Consider the following 23,235-nt stretch of genomic DNA (forward strand, 5'->3'; position numbering starts at 1 on the left):
TGTTTCTATTGTTTGTAAATTACTTGACATATCAAGTAAAACTAAGTCAAAGTAGTAAAAGTTAAGTAAGAGAGTAAGAATATTCACGTAGCGTTAAATATCAGAAGGCTGTTTTGAAACTTGAGACATTGTTTTTTCCCAGTATCACATATTATTAATTATCATTTTTAAACGTAACTAAGTGATTTTAATACTTAAAAGACATGTGCCATTATTAAAACTGAGAGATTTGTAGTAATTTTCATTCAATTTCTTTAAGAATATTACAAAATTGTGTTTTTTATCAGTACCATGTTAGCCTCGTCAGTCCCCTAGAGGCCAATTCCAGAAAATTTAAAATATCTCACAATCTACTTAAAAAAGTGGCTGGCCCGATTTGGAACAATATATTCATTAGATTAGCTATCATATACACCCTAATTTGTAACAATCTGATATAAAAAATACATATAGTAAACAAAATATCCTCAAAAGTTACCCCATTTTTGTATAATCACCCATATATATATATATATAGGTAACACAAACGAATTATGGAATATTATGTCACTATCAGTTAATTTTATGGTGTAAAATTTACACCATAAAATTAACTAAAATCTTATATAGGTCTACCAGAATCTGATGGCATATTTATATTTAAGAAATAAAAGATTTTCATGTGGCAACTTATTTGACAACTATCAAATTGGTTGTCAAATTATTTGTCTTTTTTGCAGTTGATAAATAATTTTTAGGATTTTGTCTAAAAAATCTTCGAAAATGTCGAAAAAGCCGCTGTTATCACAAGCAAGAGGTATTGTTTATAATGTGTGTAGAAAAATATTTGATGAAGAAGGGTCAAACACATCACAATTTTCAATTTAGAAGATTTTATTGGTAAATTGGACTTACCCGCTTTGATACTTTCAATTTTAAAAAATATTATATGTAGGTAACTATAATATTATTTGTTGATTGGAATATAATTTTATGAAAACTTATTACAGGAGTATCCAATACGGCTATTCGTCAAGTCCAAGCTGTCCAAGTCAATTTAATAATGTGTGTATCTGATAATACTTACGAAAATAAACAGTTTTATTTTATTTTTATTTTATTTTATAAAAAAATATAAGCAGTCTAGTTTTCTATCGATATAACATCGATATTTTCACATGGCATAATGATAATGAACATACAAATATAGGTATGTGTAAATAATAATATGTATTACCTGTATAAAAGTAATATGTATATTATACATGTAAGTACATATGTACCTACATAATATTAAGTCGATATCTCATTATTAAGTACAGTATTGTCCACTTATGTAATGTGACTAATGATATTGAGAACAAACTAAAAAATAAGCAGTATCAAGATCGTTCAGTCCATTTTCCCTAGGGTTGCACACTCAAAATTTTGATTTCCCTAATTGCCATCAGATTCTGGTTTACCTATAATTAGCTGAACTAACTTCATTACTGTATTATCTCGTTACTGAGTGCTTTTTTATTCGATATGGCAACATTGGTAAAATCTGGGTAAAGGCCCTGTTTATATAAAATTTTCTTTATAAAAACATACCAACATGCCCTTTAACGATTTCTTAAAAAGAAACTAGTAAAAAATATTACTTCATTCAACATGAAATTAATTTCAACACTACAAATGAACGACCAATCGTAATAGTTGTAAGGAATAAAAGTAAAAAACTGTCTCAAAATAGGGCCGATAGAAGGTCGATTATAGTAATTCTTAAAATTTCAGAAATAGCACATTTTCTAACAGTTCAAGGTCGGCTGCCAATAGAAATCGTTAGAAGGGCAAGATAGCGTTGACCGCAAGTATATTTTTTGCGATAATGTTGAAATGCCATTCAAACAACGAGAACCGGCAACGTGGAAGTATGCATTTACAAGTGTTATTGTTCGATTCTTTAAAACTGAATACATTGTATAACATTCTACAATAAACTAGACGAATGTGATTTGTGTGACGCATTTGTGTTACGTTTCACACCATAGGTAGGGAAGTAAGAATATCAAAATTCAATTGAATTGTTTGTAATTGTATTTAGTCTAAAATCGGCTAATTAGATACATTTTCCATCAATTGTCTCTTTTCCAATCACAATATTCCACCTCACTTTGACGGGTAATCATATGTGCTTAAGTGTGCCGTTTTTGAAAATCGAATGTGGTAACCAATCTACACATATGATCGGTTAGTGTAGATATTTATTTTATAGTTATATACTTACAAATATATAAGAATAGCGGGAACAGCCAAACTGGCGCTGATGAGATAGAAAGCTCCCGCGAACGTTGACAACGTGCTGAGGTACACCTTGCTGTACACGGGCGAGTATATGACAGGAACCAAAGCCTCTGATATGCTGATTAGAGAGCTCGTTTTACCTGTAATAGATGATTTATAGGTTAGATGGTATAGGATTCAAAAGTATTATAGTTGTGGGCAGGATGGTGTAGTCTTAATTGAGCGATATCAACGCGAAGGGATGAGATCTTCAAGAAATTATAAACAATTTACAATTAATATACGAATCTAGCTTAAATATGTACATACAGTTTTCCAGAAGAATAGAGTCGTATTTATATGTTGTTTCAAGAGCTTTAGTTTGAAATTCTGTTGTTTGTTTCTTATGGCTGTCTGCGTGTCTGACGTCGTGGCTGTTACACGCAAGGATCTAAGTTAATAGGTAATTTATTTAAAAGTATTGCCTCAATGAAACTGTCCTTGGCTATGTTTAGTGATATCATGTGATATTACGGTTTTTAAGATTTAGATGGGAACTTCGTCTTTTCGTAGGTTGGAAACTTCGCCGAAAATTTAAAATTACTGACTCATCTGTTCACTTAGGTACTTAGAATTATATTTACTGTGAATACTTCTCTCAGTAGAGTGTTCAATAAATTAGGCTTGGTTGGTTTTATTTAATTATTTATATTGAAAATATTAAAAAATTGCTCTAAGTAATTGTAACATCTAATAGGTTATAGACGAGCCAGGAAGTTGGGTCGTCAATAAATTTCTGAACTTTAAACTTTAAAGTTATATAAAGTTTTACATAAAGGAATATTGATCATAGACGAAGGTCATCCAAGTATAACTGTCTGAGCGTCTCGGATTGCATTTTGTAGTCATTTTTAACGGATGCAAATTGAATAGTCCTGAAACATCTTGCGTCAAAATCAATATTAACTGATCTAATTATTAGCGAAAATATTATTGTGATATTATTGACAAAATGTGCACATAAAGCGGGCTACTCACACACCAACCGTAGGGACAATCTCGGTTGCACCGGTTGCACGGCCGCGGCGCGCGGTCGGAGCAATTTCAGCTGTTCTCTAATGCCCCCTACTTGCCTATACACATCACAATTAAGGAGCCAATTAAGTGTGCAATTCCAATATCGCCCCTGCTGCAGGTATGTGAGTAGCCCGCTTTTACTCAAATTGTTGTAAAGATAAATGTACCTGTCTACACGTGGTACTTTTCCTTTCTCAAATCAACTCAATAGGTAGGTATCTATACATATAATAAAATCGTAGGAAAGTCAAAACTGTACATTGAATATTTTTTTAAAAGAATACATAATCCATGATCTATAATCGATATAGAAGCCAAAAATATAGTTTTTAGAATTTTTGTCTGTTTGTCTGTTTGTCTGTTTGTCTGTTTGTCTGTATGTTTGTCCGAGCTAATCTCGAAAAGTACTGCATAGATTGACTTCAAATTTTGCATGAATATTACTAACAGGTCGTGTGAGGTTTTTTTTATACATATAATAAAATCGTAGGAAAGTCAAAACTGTACATTGAATATTTTTTTAAAAGAATACATAATCCATGATCTATAATCGATATAGAAGCCAAAAATATAGTTTTTAGAATTTTTGTCTGTTTGTCTGTTTGTCTGTTTGTCTGTTTGTCTGTATGTTTGTCCGAGCTAATCTCGAAAAGTACTGCATAGATTGACTTCAAATTTTGCATGAATATTACTAACAGGTCGTGTGAGGTTTTTTTAAACATATTATCATGCTATCACCTCCGGGGGAGGAGCTGTGAACCTTTACTTTTCTTACGTATTCCGTGAACTACGACAGCGTACAATCTAAAGACTCATGTTTAAATGTTGTTTTTGAGTAAGCCATGCTATTATCTAGCTTTACACTATAAAAACTACGTCATTTACGTTATTTGGGCAGAGAAACTTTTTAATGAATCTTAGTACTATAAAGACAAATTTGATTCAGCGCCATCTATGAGATTTCGTAAAAATCAAATCAATTTACATGTTAACACTACTGAACACAATGTTAAAAATTAATAATTTAAATATAATTATGTTATTTATTTATTTAACTCTTTAACCCATAATAAATCTTCCCTTCCCTATAAGGTGCGCTTATATAATTCGTGTGAATATACTACATTTTTAAAAGTGAGGGTAGATGTATATTATTTTAAGTCAAACTAGACACCATTACAGTTAATCTAATATTGATTGTGTTCATTGGTTACATTTTTAAAAATCTTCGTGTTTTAATAATTCGATCACGAGGCGGGACTCTAATACAAAAAGGTTAGTTCGTTGATAATTATTATTCCTTCATCATTTACATGTTGTTAGTAAAAATATACTTTGACTGTTAATACTTTTGTTCAGTATTTATCTGTATGATTATTGCTTGGTAATTAATATATTTTCATGTCGTATACCTAATTATAAACATAAGTGTGATGTGAAACTAGCTGGATTTATTTTTACACACTCACAGTCTTATATTTTGTGTTAATGTTAAAATAGTATTAATAGTGTAAATCATAATATTTTTTCAAAGTTAAAAATATTTCCTTTTTTCTGATGGTGTTGCCATCGAATTAAACCGCGCTGTCGTTTCGTTCACAAAAAGTCATGTTATTAGGACCGAATATGTAGCCGCCTCAACTTACGGAAACGAGAGTAACCTGCGTTGTCTGTTAGTTATTATATAGTCGAATTTAACGTTACATGGAAATTGGAATCTAAATATATGTATACCTACTTATATTAAATCTGTAGAGGTCAATTCTGCACATGAAATATATTTCCTAAATAACTATCACGAGGTGATTAGAGATCGACATCGACGTCAAAAATGTTTGTCCGTCTGTCTGTCTGTATAACCGTTATAGAAACAAAAACTACTCGACGGATTTAAACGAAACTTGGTACAATTATTTTTCATATTCGTGAGCAGAGCAGCAACTCCATTTTTAAGCTTTCGTCGCGTGTGCGTTCTTAATGCGTGTATCTTAATGGTTAAAGCTACACAGAAATCAAGTATGAAAGAAATGTTCTCCATATTATATAAAAAATATCTCCCGACATCATAAATGTCTATCTTTTATGGTTGAGCTTAGGAGTTCAAAGCTTTCTGATTATATTTGTCTACTAGCTGTCCCCGCGACTTCGTTCGCGTGGAATAGTGACTATGGGACCTATGACCATGGGCTCAGGGTGGGGCAACAATAAAAAATCATTTTTATTTTCATGCTCCCACTCCCGCGCCCACTCGCACTCCCACGCCATATGCCACGTTCAGTCCCAATCCCACGCCCACGCCCACTCCCCTTCACAATTAGTACCTACCAGATCAAAGCCAGGGTAAGCGCCCCACCCAGCCCCACCGTGGCTACGCCCATGCTGAATTACTACTTAACATACAATTATTGAGTAAATACGTACAACCATACTGTACTGTTGTACTACCATAAATAATTAAAAGAATTGTTATTAAAATTTCTTACTAAACTGAGCTAAAAAACTTACGTACCAAATTATTAAAGAAAATCAAGAAATGAAATGCCTAACCTATACCAAATAGTTACTACATATTGTAATTAAAAATTATGATTAGTATATAATATCGAAAATCAAAAAAGAAATGCCTAACTAATTCTACGTAAAATTTCTTTTAAATTATGTCATATTATTTTTTAGGAACCAGGGGGGGGGGGGAGAGGAGCAAATTCTATTTCCTTCCTTTCTTAAACGGATGTTTTTAATAATCTATGGTGTAGCCAGTAGCCACTGATCAGCTTAATCGATACTCAGTTTTTATCAAATCCAGAAACAAATCCAAATTAGATCTTTCCTGTCTCACGCACGTAACTAAAGGCTGAAGAGAGAGAGAGCACGTAACTAAACCGTTTAGACGAAGAAAAGTGTATAGAAAAAGGAATAAATAATTTCATAAACTTCCCGACGATCTTTAAAAATAAATTACAACTTTCATTTTTTTCATTCCCACTTTTACCCCTATGTAGGTATAATAAGTGGATGAACCAATTTTGATACACTTTATCTAAGAACCAGCGTCGGAAAATATTCTGCCTAACAAAAAAAACCGCATCTAATTCGGTTTACCTGTTAGCCAGCTACGGTGCCATAGACAGACACACACACACACACAGAAATACATAGCGGTCAAACACATAACACCAGTCTTTTTGCGTCGGGGGTTAAAAATATAATACGACATAATTTAAAGGACATTTTATGTGGAAAATTTACCTATACACCAGGGTAGATAATTTTTGAAACAAAAAAAAATCGCAGTAGGATGAAACCCATTAGAAAAGGATATGATAAAAATGTAAGGAAAAATAAATTACGGTCAATCGGAGTTCGGGAAGTGGGAGGGGGGGAGCTTTTAAGAGAAAAAAATGGTTTCTCTCGATTTCTCGATAATAATAACACCTGCTAATTTTTTTCTACATATTTTAATTGTACAGACATCACTTTTCCACAATTTTATTATATGTATTGATGATGATGATTGAGATTATAACACTCTTAGTCCGTTTTAATTTTTATTCACCCGCATCAGTGCCACCTAAAAAATCTTTATATATCGAAATTCGAGCAAAGTTAAGAAAATGAGAAATAAGAGTTCTCAAGGATCGTTAGAGATAAAAGGCTTACTATTGACCGAAAACAACATGTGTTATGCCGAACCTGAAACCGCTTCACAACGAGAATTGCGGCTCACAGCTGACCGCGAACGGCATGTACTATCCTGTGAGACCGAAACCTTCACTGAGGGTATATATAACGTCTCACAGCTGATCGCAAATGGCATATTGTACTATCCCGTGAGACCGAAACCCTCACTGAGAGGGAATTACGTCTCACAGCTGATCACGATCGTCATATTTTATCTCGAGAATTCTGAAACTTTTACTCAATATGAAGACCGTTTGACAAATAATAGGGTGCACCATAATATTATTCGATCTCTCGAAGATGAACATGAGCATAAGCAATGACTAGAGTAGGGACGCGAATATTACCATTATTTGAGACAAGAACGATTAATAAGTTTGTTTAATGAAAGATTAAGAATTGAAACTATTGGTCTCTTTAAACGGACGAATAGCGAGAGGCCCGTCTTATTGCAAACAGATTTCGACATAGTCTTAATGACTTAGAGGTAAACATAGAAGATCAATCTACAAATTCGGTGGTGTGGTCCGACAAAATAATATAAAAGTGGGTTTGCTTATAACCTCACAATTGATTACAGATCATCTTCTGTATAGGCGATATTAACGTAGTATGTTCTTTTTGTAATGCTTTAAAGTGGAGTAAGGAGTCGGCTTTCGTTTGAAGATACGCCGGAACCTTTGAAATCACTACTTTTAAGTTTTAGAGGAACATGTGCAATCTAAACAGTTCTTAGACAATATTAGCTCTTATAGTATTGCGTTTTAAATGATCCTTTGGTGCTCAACAATTATTAGATGCTCCTTTCATTCTTACTTTTAAGATACAAGGTCAAGTTTATCATTTGATAGGATCCCTTTTGCCTGAAGGCCAACCTAAGTTTCTTTAAATATATTTTGTATTCGACTACGACGAATAATCGAATACAAGAAATCAATATTTCTCGAATTTAAAACTGAACTCATTTCACAATTTTAGAACATGTTAATTCATCAGGTTAATCCGTATATATGCGTTTTAAATCGACATTAGAAGCTTTTCCTCAAGATGGTGATATTAATATAAAATTGGTATAAATGCCGATAGACGGAAGTCTATCAGCACTCAGGAATTCCCTGAGCGTGTTATAACGCCCAGGCCGCAGTATTACAATTTTTCCTACAGTAGGGCGACGAATGTATTTTCGCATAGCAACGGAGGGGAACTCGTGGGGGGTAAAGTGACGCGGGCCACGTACCACAAACATGTTTAGTTTGTGGTACCGAGCGCGAAAGAAAGTCATCGTGTTTTTAGTAAAGTTACAATGTAAACTAACGTAATTTATTACTTAGGTACATATTCTATAATGGTGCGCTCAAACTGTTAATCTACATTTAATTTAGATTATTATTTTAATTACTAAGAAATGTAGAATTTAAATCACATTCATTCATGTTTTCCTCAGATATTCGATGTCTATGATTTTCGATGATTTTAAGATTTTCTTATCAGAGTATTCAATTTTAATGTAGTTAAATTTTATAAGAGACAATTAAGAACATTCAAAAATAAAGTGTCACGTATTTTTTTTAAACGACGAATGACGAAAAACGACCGAATCGTGGACGAAGTCGCGGGCAACAGCTAGTGTTTGATAAAAATCAACCACTAAAGAGTTAAATTTCTGATAACATTATTATTGACGCATTGAGAAGTATTGATTCAATTTTATTACGAACTTATACTAATAATGCACGGAAAAGTTTTTTTTTTTCGTACGAAATAAACTTGATTTTCGACGTGATTTTCAGAATTCTGTCACTAGCTAAACGTTACATTATTTTTAGTGTCGTTAGCTACCATATTATGTTTTAGTTTATTCCTGGTCAACCCGGGCGAAACCACAACGAGAAGCTAGTGTATATTCTATTTCTAAAATAATATGAGCACTACATATTTCTATTTCTAAAATAATTTCTATTCAGAACTCCGTAGCTTATTATCAACTAATTTAATTTAAAATTCGAAATCGCACATAAATTGTAAAATTTAATAACAAAGCAGCATTATACAAAACAATACAGAATTCAATAAAAAGCACTAAGTTTTTCCATTTCGCTGAATCGTCATGAAACTCGAATATAATTTTATTAAAGCGACTGCTACTAATTTCGTTGGAGACATATTTCAGAAAGTTGTGTAATTATGCGAAGTTTAAAGTATATTTTTCGTGCGATAGCGCAACAGACGTCTTCAATCATTTTTATGGAAGTTCAGGCTACTGGTGACCGAATTAAAGTAATTAACGGCAGTTTTGTTGAACGTATATCAAATCGCGCGTAAGTTTAAACCTGGGTTTGTGCCTTTTGACTTTTGATTTTTGATAAAATATGTACTAGCAACGTTCTTGGCTTTTTTTCGGACTACATGAAAGTTTTTATAGTGTGTAGAATATTTAATTATTCTATAGTATTCTGTCCTGTGATAAAAACCTACCTTTGTTAATGAATGTTTATTTTTAACCGACTACAAAAAAAAGAGGTTCTCAATACGGCCGGTATATTTTTTTATGTTTATGCTCTATAACTGGTGCATCATTTTTAAGATCATAGTTTCATCATCATCACCATCATCCCATATTCGTTCCCACTGCTGGGACACGGGCCTCCTATGAGGGTTCAGGTCATAATCCACCACGCTGGCCAAGTTGACAAAACCTCTACAAATTATATTAATATTGATTCACTGCTTTAAATCTTCAATTATTTATTTGATACTAGCTTTCCCCCCGCGGCATCGCCCGCGCAGTCAAAGAAAAACCCGCATAGTTCCCGTTCCCGTAGGATTTCCGGGATAAAACCTATCCTATGTCCTTTCTCGGGTATCAAAATATCTCTATACCAAATTTCATGCAAATTGGTTCAGTAGTTAAGGCGTGATTGAGTAACAGACAGACAGACAGACAGAGTTACTTTCGCATTTATAATATTAGTATGGATTTTATACAAAATGAAAATGATACGACAACATATCATTTGGGGAAAGGTAATAAGCATAAAATAAATTAGCTTTTTATATGTATGGAGCAATTTCTCGGCATGTATTTGATGTTTAGTTTATTGGCAATTTGAATACGCAGATATTATTATGTTAAACTAGCTTTCCACCCGCGGCTTCGCCCGTGCAGTCAAAAAAAACCCGCATAGTTCCCGTTCTCGTGGGATTTCCGGAATAAAACCTATCCTATGTCCCGGGGTAAAAACTAAAAAGTAGCCTATGTCCTTTCTCGGGTATCAAAATATCTCTATACCAAATTCCATGCAAATTGGTTCAGTAGTTAAGGCGTGATTGAGTAACAGACAGACAGACAGAGTTACTTTCGCATTTATAATATTATAATTAGTATGGATTGCCGTGTTGGGAATAATGTCACATTTGGTAAGGTCACCTAGATATCTAATTGTTCCTCGAGGCACGTGAGCATCACTGTTTAATTTCTGACTTCAGGATGCCGCTGATATTTAACAACTTGAATAATATTTTTTTTAATATGTTTCATAATTATTCTCCTCACATTTTTTTTGTTTCGTTAGTGCGTGTATTGTTTTCACAATCTCTGTACATCTTCTCTCCAAGCAGAATTATGTTAAAATTCGGAATAAAAAGCTCATATTATATCTAATATTCTACTTGTTCAAAACAAGAAAGATCTAATCTATTTATTTCTATTTATAGTTTCAACGCAATTCTCGGTAAAGATACAGACAGACAAAAAAATGGAAAATAACCATTCGAATGCTTTCATCACGATTGTAGATGTCAAATTATAATCCATACTAATACTAATATACTAATATACTAATTATACTAATAATATTATAAATGCGAAAGTAGCTCTGTCTGTCTGTCTGTTACTCAATCACGCCTAAACTGCTGAACCAATTTTTATGAAATTTGGTATGGAGATATTTTGATACCCGAGAAAGGACATAGGCTACTTTTTATCCCGGGAAAATGACGCAATCCTGGAAATCCCACGCGAACGGGAACTATGCGGGTTTTCCTTTGACTGCGCGGGCGAAGCCGCGGGCGGAAAGCTAGTTAACTATATTGGTATTCAAATTTTCAAACAACTTGGTACTTTACTCGCAAAGGACAAATTATACGGATATTTTTCATAGCTCTTTGTTATAACAATACATAATGTTATTAAATATATTGTTTGGATAATCAACAAAGCAAGCGAGCAAACTATACCAATTTAGAATATCAAACAATAGCCGTGTAATTAGTTAATATTGATAACGAGAGATGGAATATATATCAAGGTTTCGTTTCGTAATCGTATTTACATTGTTCTTTAAGAATTTTTACGCTTTTCCTCAGTTTATAAATAACAATATCAAAATGTTTCCATTAAAACGGAATTATAACAATGACTGCAGTAAAACTCTCTATTGCAATTAGATTTTTTTTGTTAAACACAAAAAAATACACAGGGACTTAAAATAACAAAAATACGGAGATTCGTTTATGTGCATCACAGTCACCAATAATTATTTCTTATTATCTTTCTTATGTTATTATTTCTACGATGCATAATATCTGTTTAACTTTTCGTCGATTTAAATATATAAATACATAGTTTAATTTTCAGCATCTTAATAGCATAATATATTTTACTCGTCTGCTCGTTTGCCTGCTCTTCACATAAAAAAAAAAAATTCTTATTTTTTAATGTCTGATTCTCTACACTGAGTAATGTGAGTATATTTTCCCGTGTCATCGTGATCAACAATCCTTTGAAAATCTTAAGAACTAGTAATATAATATTATCCTTATTATGAAATAGATATGATTCGAAACAGTTTCTAAATATTTGCTCTTTTTCTTACTTGTATATCTATTACTTATACGAATATAGTTAGTAGGTACGTACGTACGTACGTATTGTTAGTTTAACATCTAGAGTATACGTATAATATAGTAAATAAACATTGTAAAATAAAAAAAATCCATATTTTTATAAGCCAGGCGTTAGGTCAAACAACGACATTCATAACTTTAGATCAAAGTGTTTGTCGTCGTCTGAAGAGTCGCTTTTAACACGTCACACAAAAGATTCTTGAAGAGAACAATATATTTTAGATTTTTCAATGAATATTTCTGGACATTAAGCTTTTCTGACATAAAGGATAATTATTTTTAAACAAAAACTAAACTACTTAAATTGTCAGAACTAGACAAAATTTAATAGAGCCAACCGGAACGCACCAGTCTTCAATTAAAAAATAATCATCAAATCGGTTCACAAAGTCGAAAGTTCTGAAGTAACAAACCAAAAAAAACTACAGTCGAATTAAAAACCTCCTTTTTTTAAAGTCGACTGAAAATTTGCAAAATTAGTCCGTCGCAGGACTGATAATAATTTAGAACACAGTTCACAAATTGTATTTATAAATTTATTTTGATAGCGTGCATTTAATTGTACTTCCAGTATAATTTGGAACAAGATGCATTTTAGCTTTGGTTTGCATTCTTCTTAGGCAGGATTGTATCTAGAATTTTCGTTATACCTGGGGTCGTAATATTATGACCTCTTAATCCCATTCAGTTTACGCCGTGAATTGAACTGACTGTCAAATTCATATAATACCGTGATAAACCATGACTGGTTATTGCGATAAATAATATGAATTTGACAGTCATCAGTACAATTCACGGTGTAATCATGTCTGGAAATAAGAGGTACTTATTAATACGGTCGCTGTTTATACAGAAAAAATATTATTCAGATCAATATAAGATTTGCCTATCGATTGTCATGTAGAGAAATTATAGGGATTTTGATGAAGTTACCAACATTTAATAGCATTGGCTATACTTAACGGTCTAACTTAACTGGTTACGGTTAACGACTTATTTTTTGTTTTATTTTCTGTGCAAACGAAGCGAAGCAATCTAGTTAGTTCATATCAATAAAATATGTTATGTATCGCCTAATATTGCAGGTAGGTACAGATTAAATAATTCCATGCGTAAAATATAATAAAAGAACGGAATTTGATTTTCTTATTTATGCCAAATACATTAACTTTATGAATTAACTTTGCGTTTAATATTTTCGGAAAATACAAGTAGGTATATATAAGTATAATGATGTTCAAAAAAAATCAACTCACTGTTTAACTGGTGCATTTATTTACATCAAACGAACATAGAGCTAGAGCAAGAGCATTCTTTCGTGATCTTTTAGTGTTAACGAAAACTCGTATTCAGTGTTGTTCATTATGAGAACATTGCATAGAACCTTTCTCAACGCACTAAGAATTGTTTACGCTAAAAGAATTTGACAAAAGTAATAAGTAGGGTTAGAATGAGCATTCGGTTCAAATGCACCGTAATATGGAGATTCGGAAAGAACATGAAATTATTTCCCGTGCGTCATAAAACAAAACTTAACACGTGTGTTTACGCTTTTTACGTTATCGATTTATTGTGGAAATAAATTGAGATGTTAAAATTGCCAACTTAGTTACTCATAATTGTGGAATCCATATTATGGAACGTTCTAGAAATTTTCGACTGGCAACACCTCATTTAGGACTAGTTTTATATCGGTTATGGTCTAATTGCTCTATGAATATAAGTGTAACATTGCTAAATGTTTGCAGGAAGCGACATTCAGGAGCATGGGAAACATTAAATGTATGTGTATATTGTAATGTAGGTAGGTATGTTATGTCTGAAATTTTCAAACAAGTCATACTATTTACAAGAAAAATATCAATGTTATTGACGAATGAGACTCAGTAGTCTACATAGATAATGTACCAGTTAGTTTTATCGAATAGAATACAGCAATATAATGCATGATCTAGCGTTTCATCAGTCGAACGATCGTACCTCGCAAGAGATTTAAGTATAGTGATTCAATTACAAATAAGACGTGTGATCCTTCCTAATACCTATTATACATACGAATGTGTGTTTGTTCATTGATTCTTTCTTTCAGGTCGCAACGAAGTGATTAGAGATAGAGTACAGTGACATAGACTACTTTTACTGGAATAAAATATCTGATTGCTATAGTAATTTCCTTTGAATACACGAGCAAAGCTGCGGTTCGTAAGCTAGTAAATAAGTAAGCAAACTACCGCGACTAATTACCAGCCAATAATAAACGTAACTTTTGTAGGTGAGTCGTTACTTCACTTGCGCAAAAGAGAGATTGACGCTCGCTGGCCATCGAGGACTAATAATTACAATTAGGTATACATTTACATTAAAACAGAATTGATTCGCGTAAAAACAATTGAATTGTCAGCGTCCCGAATGCATAAGAATGAATGAATTTATATTCGCCGAGATGTCGATCTAAGATGAATGCCAATGGGCTATGTTTTATTTATAGGAATAAAAGTCTTTATACCTTAACCTCTTATTGGTTCGTGGACTAGAGGGAATCCCCCTTTTTTGAAGTCGGATATATTTTATTTTCTTTATTCACGGTTAAAATCGGCATTTAATACCTATCGACAGTTCTTAGAATCTGTAAATCAGTGTTTACACTTTTATTTGTACTTGTTAGTCATCGGATTGGAAAATGTTATTTGCTAAGGTGTTAATGAAATTTTTTATAGTTCACTGAAACTGGTCTTTCGCTTTATGAAGTAATATATTATACGACTTCCTATTGAATAAACTTATACTACTGAATTCTGGCGCTATTCAAACAGTATAAATTTATAAAATCCTTGAAACTAATTATGTACTTATTTTTTACAGCAAATAATCGATAATATTATATTTAGCATAATATGTCTTTTGGATAGAAATAAGAAAATATTGCAAAAAAATTTAAATACTAGCTTCCACCCGCGGCTTCGCCCGCGTTTTCAACGAAAAACCAGCATAGTTCCCGTTCCCGTGGGATTTCCGGTATAAAACCTATCCTGTGTGTTAATCCAAGTTACCCTCTATATGTGTGCTTTATTTCATTATAATCGGTTCAGTAGTATTTGCGTGAAAGAGTAACAAACACACACATACACATCCTCACATACTTTCGCACTTATAATAGGTATTAGTAGAACAAAATTTTGTTTTCTTAGCAGAAAATTGACTGGCGTTTGAGGTGGATTTTTTTTAAAAGTATGAATGATTTGTTTTATTTCTTTGTGATTTCATTAGGATATGAAACATGGATATAAAATGATTCACTAGGTGCAAGTCTCATACCACATAGATGATTAAGCAATTATAGCTAGGTCATTAATATGTAAATACTATATTGTCGATTCTTTGTTGAAACGTTTGACTAAACGCTTGTAAACAATATCATAGACGATAATGCTAATTTAATTTGATTTGGAAGCATGATCATGCAACACTTAAATAGGTAAGTATTTATAAATCGACTCATTAATGAAAAACTAAAATACTTGATCGCGTGCGCCATTGCATAATTCCGATCGGTTTTAAAAGCAACCTAATGAAACTAGCACATGATAATTGATTCTTGTCAATTTGAACTGAAATGAAATAAACAATGATAATGAATCAAAGTGAAGAATTCAAGTATCCCTTTAAAATTTCTGAGCTTTCAACACCATTTCCACAATGGAAATTGAATCTTTTTATCTATATGATCAGGTCAATTTTTCCTGGACTGTTTCATCTTGGGTGTATAATGAATATAGTAACTAAAAATTGGTACCAATAATGTATAGTATCGATTGTGAAAATACTTGTTCATCACGTGATCTCACTCTAATAATCCGATGTGACAAATCCAAACCCGACAAAAGATATTACACGCTGGCTTTCACATGCCCTATTTTCTTGTAATACATCGAATTTCTTGATATTCTGCTACTGAAACAGCAGCTGCAATTGCAATGCATCAAAACAAGAGTTCAGTGCAATATTGAAGGTCGTTTCGTCTGATTGTAACGTAACGTTTGAATCAGACGATACGACTCCAAACAAATATATTAGATCGTGTTTGGTAGGATTATATAGCAGGCAATTTTATAAACACCACATATTTTCTTTAAGTCATTACAATTTAATAAAAAAGTGAAATTTTAAATTCTGTATACAAAATAGTTATTGGCTGCCATTCTTTGTATAAGCTATTCTGACATTTATTGTGTACCACTGAGTATGTATCATCCTACTTTAGGTATAAACGCAACAAACGCGAAAATTTATCAAGGTTAATGGATGAATGTTTGTCATTATTTCACACATAAACGGCTCATCGATTTTGCAAATTTGGCACTGAGCAAAATTGTACCCTGGATTACTTTATAGACTTTTAATATATGTAGGTACGATGCCGCTGACTGTAGCTAACATAAATATATGGCGAAACTTACCAACTTCATCGGCATTGACTAATTTAGTGGCAATAGATCGTAGTGACGTAGCTCCTGCCGCGCTGAACATGTCCAAGACTGGACCGAGGAAGTACACGGTCCTCGAGGGGGCCATAGCGTACACCACGCTGGCTGCAATTCTGCTCACGCACGCAACCATTCCAATGATGCTATCTTCTATGTTCCATCTCTTACTGAAGAGGTATATAGTTATGAAGGAACCTGCGGAAAATTGCCTTTTAGTATCTAACTCAGTACTATTCCTCTACAGTAATATTCTGGATAACCTAAATGAGCTTTGTCTATTATAATGAACTGATTGTAGCAAGTCGTACATTTTGTCAGGTCAAAGTTCAAACTATCGCCTTTGTACATTAACAATGATATCGAAATCAACTATGTTATTGGCATTTGGTCCAGGCAAAATAGATAAGGCTATTTTGCTTGGTTCGTAATAACGGTCACGGTTAAATTTGAAAGGTATATTTTAATAGATGCTTCCTGAACCTGTGTTCCCCAACGAGTACAATTTGGAGGTCTTCAAGAGGAGAGTGAACAGGTACATTCTAGGGAAGCGCGCTCCATCTTAGGCCACATCTCAGCTTACCATCAGGCGAGATTGTGGCCAAGCGCTCCCCTATTGTACAATAAAAATAAAAAAAGGTAATAATTAATTATCGAAAATTTCTCGATGTTAAATGTCGTGCTGTGGGCTCTACTAATATCTCTATCAATATTGGTAAATTCGATATTATTGTAAATACTAACTATTCAAACAAACTTGTCACAATTCTCCAAATAATTATTGAGATATTTTCCTTCGCAAATATCAAAGTAAATTACTAGTCCATTAAGATTATTTGTTGCCTGTTATAAGAACTAATGTTAGCAGTATTACTCTTACTTTTAGATGTTTATTAGAATATCGTTTTCCCAAATCGTAGACAACAGGGTATGTACTAACTGATTAATCTTTTTCTATACATACTGTCTTGCATATATTTATTTAAATAGATATAGGTAGATGCAATTCTGTAAATAGATTCTTAATCGACAAAATATATTCAATTTGTTTTAAGTTACCTATTCCTAGTAAATGCAACTCATTTCCAATGTCACATATATATTTTGGACAATTAGTTCTTGAGTTTTACACTTGGACCGTAAAAATAATCCTACTGAGTATGGCTGATGAGTTCCTTTGAAGAACTTTCTGAAGATAAATGAAATTACCACGTGTACTTAAATAATATAGTGTCTTAGAAAACATAAAAAATAAAGAAAACTTAAACCAAGAATATCGATATTGTAGATTCAAATCAGGGTATCATAATATTATTATCTATGTCAATAAACTCTATATTTTAATACCTGTGTCATGTAAAATTCAATTAAAATTCACACGCTGTCTCTATGTTTACACAATTTAAAGCAGTATGCACACTACTGATAAAATCTAATTATTTCTTTGAGCAATTAATCGCCACTTCCGTCGTCATGTTATATAGTATTAAGCGATGTTTACATAGTAAACATAAAAACATTACTAGTCAAAATAATGTACACATTTCAAAACAAATATTACGAAGGAAGAATCTGATAAACGTATCTAACAACTACGCAAAGTGTGTGCCCCTTAACTATATTTTTTAAAAGGAACACGAATTATAAAATTCCAATATAAGTTTTCTATCCAGATTATATTATATCCAATTACTGACAAATTGCCTAAATTGCAAGTCCACTTTTTAAGTAGTAGCCTTATAGAGATTGGTATTTAATGAAAAACAAGACTTAATTATTACCATTTCCAAATGTAAATAAGAACGTAACATTGCACTTAGTTATTCTCACAAAAACGTAATGTAAACAGACAAATCAACAAAAACATACTGATTTTGCAATGTTTTTTATAGCAGCCGATTCTCTATAATTTTGTAAAACGAATAAAAAGGAGATATATATTCATTTATTTCAATTGCGTCGAGTAAAATTGTTATTTTCATTGTCATATTCATGATATTCACCTCATTGCATTGTAAAGGTCTTAATTTTCCTGAATCTATATTTTATTGGCTGACTCTCGGTAAAGGTATTGTTGAAACAAAGTAAAAACTCTAGTTAATTAATTGTTTCTCTAGCACGCTTTCGCGTGCCAAGAATTACTTGCATTAAATATTTAATGATGACTTACTATCTGCTGTTTTGTAAAGTCTAGCACTTTATTTAAACTCATTTTACAGACTATCAAAGCGTGTGATATTAGCCGTAAAATAAGATTTATTATTTGGAATAACACAAGTGGAATAAGCCTCGATCGTCAAATTTTGAAGGCACATATTCCCATACCAATTTTTCTATCCCCGATAACACCATACATCTTTTATACTCTCTTTATAAGTCTTTTGAAGCCTCAACGTCATTAATCAAGATTTGAAGAACATTTCTAGCTGAACTAAACTGAACGTTACATTAAAATGATCATTTTTTTTAAATCTGTATGTAATCCTCTGTATTATTAATATGAAACATGTTTTAAAAGGCGTATACCTTAATTGAATCAGTGCACAATAAGTGGAATGTAAACGTGGTTGGTTTACTTTTGATTACAATTTCCTAGTAATGTTGATAATATTACGCATCTTTCAATCAAATTACGCGTTATAATGTCGTCTACGTAGTGATTCATATTTGGTATTCATGATATTATTTTTTTCCTATATTTCCAACATTTTAATACTTCCTAATAAACAAACTTGTTAGACTTATAAACTTAGTATTTATCTAATATTTCCTAAATGTCGATCATACTCATTTATTGGGCATAAAACCTGAATGGAAAATGAAGCGAAATAAATATGACAAATAAATGAAAACTAAATTATTATAATATTCACAAATCAAAATGGCTATGTACTTCATAATAAATAAATAAATAATACTTATGCCTATAAATAAAATGGATATAAAACTTACCAACAGTGCCCACAAGGACGGAGTATGTTAGGAACAAACTGTAGTCGACTTCGGTGAATTTGAACTTGTAGCGTGTAAACCAGTACGTCATCTGTGCCTCACCTAACGAAATGAAATATCTATTAGAATTATTTAAAAGAAAAGAAAAAAATGGATCACTTGGAGGAAGTCGAAGCCACGTCTTTCGCTTTAAAAATAATTCTAATTTATGAAAAACTAGCGGTCCGTCCCGGCTTCGCCCGTGGTACATATTTACGTTTTCTCTACATAAAAACCATCCTCGTACTTCAAGGAATATAATAAAAAAAGAATTATCGAAACCGGTTCAGCCGTTCTCGAGTTATGCGCTTACCAACACATTTTGCGATTCATTTTTATATATAAAGATTTGAGCACTATAAAACTAAATCAGAAGCATCTATGACAATCGTCACTGGCTGAGTGTCGCCAATCGCCAATCTGCAAACATTATGCATCACAGGCCACATCATCCACTTCCCAGAATTGGTGTTCCATAAAACAATCATTTTACAAGAAATACGTATTGTTTAAAAAACGGAAACCTTATTCCCGTTAGCACTTTTAAATTATTTAGATTCAAAATAATCTATACTATATACTATACTAATATTATAAAGCTGAAGAGTTTGTTTGTTTGATTGATTGAACGCGCTAATCTCAGGAACTACTGGTCCAATTTGAAAAATTCTTTCGGTGTTAGATAGCCCATTTATCGAGGAAGGCTATTATAGGCTATATATCATCACGCTAAGACCAACAGGAGCGGAGCCACGCGGGTGAAACCGCGGAGCGCAGCTAATGCAGCTAAAGGTCGTCAGATAATAACAAATAGGCCATGTTTATTAGAGATTTCGATCTATTAGTCGAAGAAAAATACTCGCAGAAGATAATATGGGTCATGTATGTGTAACCCTAATTAACAAGAGCAGTAGGTTATTTAACCAAACCTATCGGAACGAAACGTATTTATTCAACAGGCTTGTAATTTGCAATAAGTAACTTGCTAGCCGGGGTGGTTACAGCGATAAACAATGAATCATAGTAGTTATATCGGAATTTAGATAATGTGCCAATGCTCTTAGAAAAGATTTTTTATTTGAATTTGCTATATTTTATTGTATCGTATGAAGAACATTGTATAAAGAACGATAAGTTTGTCATCTAGTACTGCTAGAAGCAATTTTAATTGACTGGAAAATTGTAATAATAATCAGACTAAATATATCATTATTTTCTATGATTTCCATTGTTCTTGCTCTTGGGCATTGTATCTCAGTTATTGTGGCTTATGGGACATCGATTTGTGGCTGGCTTTTATGATAACCACGTGGTACACTTGTTTTAACCACATTATAATCTTTTCATTCTTATTTCATAATAATTATAAAAGACCATTTAATTTATAAATAAATATGTCCATTGTCCAAGTCCCAATCGGGTTAAAACAAAAACTCGTTTTTATAGCACTTATAGGTATTTCTGTATCAGACAGACAGATAGGTACGAACCACAGTGAAATATACATACACTTTTTTTCCTACCATTGCAACTCTACTTCTATGATAAAGGCAACATACCTAAGCTTTATTTAGTTTTTTATAACATAAATAAGCAAAATAAAAGGGTTCCAAGATTGAATTAAGAATGGAGGTGCGAAATAGTTTATTTATAAGAACAATTTTCTCAAAATGTCTTGCAAGTGTGACCTTCGTCAAAGCACCTACGTTTACCCCAACATCAATGCATACGTCATCTGGATATCAAATCTTTTAGAGCCTTTTTTATTATGTACACAATGAATCCCGCCTAAAAATATTCAATTTCTTAGCGTATCAAAATACTGGATTGGTAAAAATATAACATTTGAAAGGTCAGTATTAGTAGGTACTTGGTAGGTACAATAATAAACAATTTCTTTGAGAGTTGAGAATAATCTTCGAATTTTAATCGACTCTACATACCTAAATACGTATATACTAGGTACCTACGATAAAAGCTACACTTTTTAAGGATGCATAATACATAGGCATCATTTAATACAATTTGTAATTGAAAATAACTATTTAATTTTAATAATGATAGAGATATTCATTTCCTTTATTTTTCAAATATTTACTATTCATAGTTTATTTCCTGCATATAAATTATATGCAATAAATATTTTACACATTATGAATTTTTCAAGACATTAAAGAAAATTTACACGATGAACCTCCAAATTATTAAAAGCGACTGATATTATTTGCGTATCAGTAGGTAATATTGAAATTTGAAAATGATCATAACGAAATTAAAACTTCTGATTTTACCTTAAAAATATGTTCGGATCGTCTCATGAATAATAAAACCTAATTCTAATTATCTTTTTAATATCAAAATATTTGTTTTCGGAACAGTATCAAAACAGAGATGACCTTGGGATTTTATCTAGTTACCGTTATCTTAAATGTCTAAAAAATGCACAATAAATTCTTATGACCAAGAAGTTTAATCTCGAAGTCTTAATACGAATGAAATTTGAGACTGACACTGTTTTTTACACGCTTTATATTAGCTTCACCTGTATGTTTGTAACCTGTATGTTTGTAACCGACTTCTTTGGGCGCGATTTTGACCCACTTTAAACGGCCAGATTTCGTTCAAACTTTGTAGATTTATTGAGGACCGATGACAATACACTAATTTGATAAAATAAATAATAGTTAAAAAAAAATAAAAAACACGCTTTTTATAGAAAACCTTTTTTAGTGTAGCGTGTTTTTTAGTTTTTTTTAAACTATTATTATTATACATATGTTCTAAAAAAGAGCTTGAAACATGCTCCTAACCAGCTTTCCAAAATTTGACATTTTCATTGTTATACTTTACAAAAACAATCATCGTCATCGTCATCATCATCATCATCATCAGCTCATAATATAGGACATTGCCCCAGTGGCAACGTCCTATATGGCCTCATATGAGGGTACAGGGTACAGGCCATAATAAAGGCACCATAATCCACCACGCTGGCCAAGTGCGGGTTGACGGATGTCACATGTCGTCCTTTAATTCCTCAGCATGTCGGTTTCTTCACGATGTTTACCTTCACCGTTTAGAGCCGTACAATAAAAACAATACCTATAAGAAATAATTTCTCTATGCAAATTTTATACAGGAAAGTATTGTAATAATTATGAATTGTATTCATAACTATATTGTTACAATAACTCGCAATTTATGTGAGTTTAGATAATATAAATAGAGCGAATATTAAGTTATCAGTTGTTTGATACCTAAGTTTACTTTACTGTCTTAATTAAGTTGAGATGCGAGTAAATAGGTCGGGTTGCTTCGTTAAGAAACAAGAAATTCAATTTGAAATCATTCTAAGTCAATTCGTATAGTGTAAGTTTTAGAAAATAATTTATGTAGGTATAATGTACGAAAAAGACATAATAATACTTAAAAATTATTTATTTCGACAAAAAATTAATTTTGGGCTATTTTAATGTGAGTAATGAATAAGATTGATTTATGACTTCCGTTGGTATTAGGTTCATAAATAATAAATAAATAAATATGACCTAGGAAATATCAACAATTTTTTTACATAAAATTAAAATTATTTGACGTCAAGAAACAGAGGATGGGAGATCTTCCGTACCTATATCCGGTGTTTTTGAATATATAATCTCATATGTAGAAAAAAAATATTCATCAAAATATTTTTTACCTAATGGAAAAATTGGGTCATATTTGCATAATATTATGTTATTATAAAAAAATAAGCAGTAGAGATACTGTAATAGTGTGTCATTCGAAACAAAAATAGTGATAAAATATTCGCGTGTAAAAATCCGATATCTCACGGTGCATTTACATCAAACGAACA

At 32.1% G+C, this 23,235-nt stretch overlaps 1 protein-coding gene across 1 annotated transcript in view; it reads right to left on the reverse strand.

The window, feature by feature from the left end:
• The window catches only part of LOC149481660 (putative peptidoglycan muropeptide transporter SLC46), a 43,032-nt gene that overhangs the window by 2,218 nt on the left and 17,579 nt on the right, over positions 1 to 23,235 (reverse strand). The window contains exons 2-4 of the mRNA XM_089704824.1: positions 19,341 to 19,442; positions 16,365 to 16,586; positions 2,249 to 2,405 (exon numbers count right to left, since the gene is read on the reverse strand). Coding sequence (XP_089560950.1) covers positions 2,249 to 2,405; positions 16,365 to 16,586; positions 19,341 to 19,442 — 481 coding nt within the window. The remainder of the gene's footprint in view (positions 1 to 2,248; positions 2,406 to 16,364; positions 16,587 to 19,340; positions 19,443 to 23,235) is intronic.

This window comes from Colias philodice, chromosome 16 (genome assembly GCF_061535455.1).
Source record: "Colias philodice isolate Cphi_HAF_F1 chromosome 16, ilColPhil1 Martin Lab GWU primary, whole genome shotgun sequence".
Lineage (NCBI taxonomy): Eukaryota > Metazoa > Arthropoda > Insecta > Lepidoptera > Pieridae > Colias > Colias philodice.